Source organism: Arachis ipaensis, chromosome B07 (genome assembly GCF_000816755.2).
Source record: "Arachis ipaensis cultivar K30076 chromosome B07, Araip1.1, whole genome shotgun sequence".
Taxonomy (NCBI): domain Eukaryota; kingdom Viridiplantae; phylum Streptophyta; class Magnoliopsida; order Fabales; family Fabaceae; genus Arachis; species Arachis ipaensis.
Genome location: NC_029791.2, coordinates 118,165,096 through 118,170,525, shown reverse-complemented (window position 1 = coordinate 118,170,525; position 5,430 = coordinate 118,165,096). Strand labels below are relative to the sequence as shown.

Genomic DNA, 5,430 nt, shown 5'->3' with positions numbered 1-5,430 from the left:
AATTTGTTGTACGTGTGGCGAAGTGATACGATAACACCCTAATGTGTCGTTTACTGCTTTATTCATGGGCTTGTTGGACTTTTTTCTTGGCCCAAAATGTTGCAACTCTTATTATCATTAGTCAATAGTCATATCATCACCATAAATATCCAGAATCCAGAAACCCCTTGTCTTCATGGCAGCAACATCTGTAAATATAAAAAAATTCTATATATATTAATGTTCTTCAGAATTTCGTGAGCAATGACGTCTGCTTCATATTTCCCTTTCATCATTCATGTTACCTTTTCTATTTATTTTATTGTGGCTAGAAAAATAAGGGGAAGCTGAAGAGCTTTCACTTCAGGGCCTTAGGGGGGTTGGAAAAATGGAAATGTGCTACGAACTTACGAGTACGATATTTTTGGTGTTGTAGTTGTAGGTAATACTGGGCCTGGTGAAGGAGTTGAAAATTGGGCTCTAGATGAATTGGGCTCTAATTGTAAAAAGAAAAAAAAACACAACTGTTTCTTCTGTTTTGTTAGTTACAGTAACGGCTTTGCAGTGTGACGTAACCGTAGACAAACAAAACTAACGTGTCACAAAACCGCGTTGGATGCAGAAACTTAATCAGTAAGTCTCACCTAACTTCACCATTTACTAATACATATACACTTCTTCCTCATTTTCATTCTCTCTCTTTCAAGTTTCAACTGAAGCTCTGGCTTCTCTCACATTCTTGTTACACCTCTCAATTTTGACTCTTTCGCTGGATTCATTGTCTGATTTCAAATTAAAAGTCAAAACTCCGATCTCTTCACGAATCCTGGTACAAAACCCTGATCATGCATGATTCATGATAATCAATTCACTCTTTCATTTGTTCTAAATTCTTAATTAGGTTAACTGAATTCTGTTGTTTGTCTGGTTTAGTTGGAGTAACCATGAGTTTCTTGAGGCCTAGTGCATTGTACTACTTCCTTGTGGCTTCTCCTTCAATGCGATGGATGCCATGTCAGAGTGGAGGCTTCTTCCGATGGCCTGGTCTTGATGGGTTCATGAGGCTCCTGCTGCTTGCGCTTCTCTGGACCATGTTCTCTGAACTTCACTACATACCCTCTTCTTCTATGTACCCTACCCTTCGTGTTGGTGATCGAATTCTCGTCGAAAAGGTACCTCCTAACTTCATTCTTTTCTCTCAAATCTGTGCCCCTTTTCTTTTACTTTTTCTTTTTCTTTTTCTTTTTATCTATCTAACTTCTATGTTTTAGCATATTCCTGTTCTATGTTGGCAGAACCTTCCAATTGATGGTTGTGTGTAGATTTAATTTATTCGTAATACAATTTCTTTTGCCGTTTAGGTTGTAGCTAGCTCTAATTAGATCCCATTGATATTTCTTTTTAGGAGTTGGTGTTCTTGTATGTATTGATTAGTTTTTATCATGGCAATCGTTCCATTGGAGTATATACCCTTACATAAATACCCTCCTTAGAAGTGATATACTCTGAAATCCGAAGTCTGTGCGAAACTACAAATTCTCAAAATGGCAAGTTGATTTGACATTTTAAGTTGTACTGCGTGTTTTACCATCGGGTGGTGAAAGTCAGAAAGTGTATGTTTAGTAAAAGAGGGTGTAAATTGGTTAAGACATCTAGATATAGTTTTCAGTATTGTATGAATAAGCTATGTTTGGTGATATCAAAGTTGTTTAACCACTTGTATTTGAAGTGATCAAGTGAATTCTACTTGATATACTCAATGAATTNTTGAAAGTAAGAAGTGGAAATTTGACTAACAAGAAATGTACGAGTTCTTAGACATTGCCCTCCTATCAACTCAATTTTAGTGTAGCAAGACCATCTAAACAATGTTTGAAAATGGCACAAACATTAATACAGCATAAGGGTAAATAACTATAGAAGGGAGAAAGATAGAGAATAATAATCTAGGTCAAAGGGATTTTAGTTTTAGGTCATGGGAGATGTAGCAATAACTGATATGTAATGAAAAGAGGATGCAGAAAGAGTATGTCAATTGGCTTTATGAATAATTTGTATAAATAGCGGATATTGTTTGGTTAATGATTGTTTCCGTTGCTGTAGTTTGTGTTGATTTTTGTTGATGGAAATAAATTTTAGCTTCGTTGAAATTCTGCTTCATTATGATGCAATTTTAAAAGTGGGGTCATTTTTTATATTTTGTCTTACACTCTTTTCATTTTTGTTTCTGCATACTGACTGTTTGTGTTGTGGTGAGAAACACACTCAAAAATAAGGTCAACAAATATTTTCTGATAAATTTCTGTTTTTCTACTTCTATCATCTTTTTAATATTTGAATTTTGATTTATTTTTCTTGCAAACTTTGTCAGGCTTCATTTTACCTCAGGAGTCCTGCTGTAAATGATATTGTAACGTTCCGGGATCCAACAAAGGTATGTTATCATGGGACAAGTTGCAACTTACTTGCATATTCCTAGGACGCAACTCATGACACAATTCAATTATATGATTGTGGTGGTATTCTGTACAGCTATCTAGAGACAAAATGGATGGTGTTTTCATTAAGAGAATTGTTGCAAAAGCCGGAGACACAGTTGAGGTATAAATGTGCTTCAATTTTCTTTTTTTGGTAAAATAAATCATGAGCAGAGAGAAATATAACTAACATCAACTCTTCCTATCCTGAATCGCAAAATTTGCAGATTCGTAATGGGGAACTCTATGTCAATGGTGTTGCACGGGATGAAGATTTCATAGCAGGTCCACCATCATACACACTGGAGTTAACTGTGAGGCCCTAATTAATGCTATGGTCCTTTTTACTTTTAACCTTCATTCAAGAATTATGCTGTGACCGCAATTCATATTCGTGAACATTATGAGGTAGAGTCGTTGCACAAAATCTCAAACTATGCTTCTTTCACAAGTTCAACAAATGTCTGCTTATTAGCTTCCGGATTAACAATGTTCTGTTATGGAGAATCATGTGTTCTCGCTTTCCCTTTTATGTTTGCTTTGTGGCTGAATATCATTTCCCCTTGTTTCTTTGTTGATTCATATTTTCCTTTTCCTCACTTTATTTCTATCCTCGCAGCGTGTGCCTAAAGGCCATGTTTATGTTTTGGGGGATAATCGTAACATCAGCAATGATTCCCATATGTGGTGAGTAACTCCTGCTACTAGTTTTTGCCCTTTTGTTATACATTTTACATTAAGGTTATGTTTTGTTTGAGGTTTGATGGATAAAGCTCTTTGTATAAATACTCGCAATTTATCTATGGAAGTTTTCACCTCATTTTCTTAAGTCGTTCATTTGAAGCACAATTTGATATGTTCTCTTGATGTATAGTTACATCAGTATCTTTGTTGTTTAATGTTTGAGGAAACATGGTTTTACAGAAGCTATTGTTGTACTTAACACTATATGAATCATTTCCCTTAATCTCTGTTCTGTTAGGACAAATGATGGATCTCTTAACGTTAAACAATTTCTCCTATTATCATTATCTTTTTCTTCTTTGTAACTTGAATCTTATTTTCCTTAATAATGAACAGGGGACCACTTCCTGTGAAAAATATTATCGGAAGATATGTCATGTCTTGGCACAGACCAAGAAACATTTGACACACATATCATTATCCATTGGAGATGTATTGCAGGAAATAGAGTTCTACCTCCATGTGATTTCCATGAAGAGTTATATCCGAGTTATTGAATCATATTATTTGCTAACTCTAACTGCCATATGGATACTCAAATACCCCTAGTGAGACCTCATTCTTCTGTTCTTCCTTCGGATGAAACAATTAAGTCTTGTCTCACTAGGTAAAGTCGGCTTCATGTATTAGACCACACCATAGTGTTCTAACATGAATCACATTCATATCCGAACCATTTACATCCAAATCTCTTTCAATATCACAAAAACAAGCAAAAAATATTTCATGTGATTCCTGCTTGGTTCATTGTTGTTTGAGCATGGCATTGCTGATTGTCTATAGGAATCTGATTTCTTTTGTATTATCCACAATACAATTTGTTTATATGCATTGAAAGAAAAAGAAAAGTGTGGAAAGGAGTATTGAATTATTTGAATCTTGCTCAAAACTATGGCATAAGTTAAAGATACTTGTTAGTTGTTATAGTGTCATGTTCTTTTTTACTTGAATGACTTTGCTGCCCCAAAAAAAAAAAAAATCCTTTTAACTTTTTATCTATGGTCGGATTTGGATTGCTTGGAATATAAATATGTCTTTGTTGTTCGATAAAGGGAAGAATTTATCAAAACCAATTCTATCTACTTGTGCAAAATTTGGTTAGTGGTGTCATTTTCCGTTAATTGGCTTCTCTAATGTTTCACGCTTTAAAAAGTTGGTAACATGCAATTCCAATGAAGGAAGGAAAAACAAGATTGCACTACCTTGTTTTTGCACCATCCACTACCACATCTTACTCTTATCTCTTAGAAATTGCCACAAAAATATCTTGCCAAAAATTGCTTCAATAAATATGATTGGAATAATAAATGAATAATGTTTTAAGTTGTGCTTTTTTGAGTGTACGATGTTGTGCTCCTCCTCAAATGTCTCGTCAGACATAGACTAACATTAACCTTTATCTTGATGCTGATTCGAAGCATATTATCGAATATGATAGACATTATAAAAATATTTCATTACAGAAAGTTAGTTAATTGGAGTTTAGACTATTATCTTATGGTAAATGAACTCTCAAAGGTTTAATTCTAAAGAAAAAGACTGAGAATTATTTTTTTTTTCCTTTAATATTTGTCCATCCACTATTTTATTACAGATCATTATTGGTTACAAAAAATTAATTTCCTAATAAAATCATAGATATTATTTATCCACACTTGACTTCACAATTTAGCAGTTAAATTTCCTATATATAATTTTGAGTACAAGATCATGTGTTCGTATTTGGTAAAAAGGAAAATAAAATATATTTATGCAATTTCTTGTACTGTAGTTTATAATATTAAATTCTTATAAACAAGAATTTTTAAAACTTGGCATTTTGTGACGATATTTAAGAAATCGAATCCAAAACACCTACTCCGTGTAAAAAATACTACCATCATAATAGACAAAAAAAAACGAAAAAAATATATCATTATAATAACAAAAAATATAGATTTATATATTTTTTTGTNATAAAATTAATAATTGAAGATTATTAAATAATAATTTAATTAAATTTATTAAATTATTTAATAATTTTTAAATATCAATTTTATATGAAGTGGAGTTTCTACTATAACAAAATTGCCTCAATAATACGGAACTATATCGTGAAAACTTGTGAATAAATAGTATATGAATATGATAAGAATTTTTCAATCAAGTAGCAAGTTTAAAACATTATATTAGTTGAATTATTTTCAATGATTTGGACTTGAATGTTACCATTATAAGACATTAGTATATG

At 32.6% G+C, this 5,430-nt stretch overlaps 1 protein-coding gene across 1 annotated transcript; it reads left to right on the top strand.

The window, feature by feature from the left end:
* LOC107606029 (chloroplast processing peptidase) lies at nt 617-4,132 on the top strand. The gene is made up of 7 exons (XM_016307995.2): nt 617-808; nt 913-1,151; nt 2,351-2,413; nt 2,512-2,580; nt 2,684-2,770; nt 3,076-3,143; nt 3,537-4,132. Exons 2-7 carry the CDS (start codon nt 924-926, stop codon nt 3,604-3,606), a joined length of 585 nt encoding a protein of 194 aa, XP_016163481.1. The 5' UTR covers nt 617-808; nt 913-923; the 3' UTR covers nt 3,607-4,132.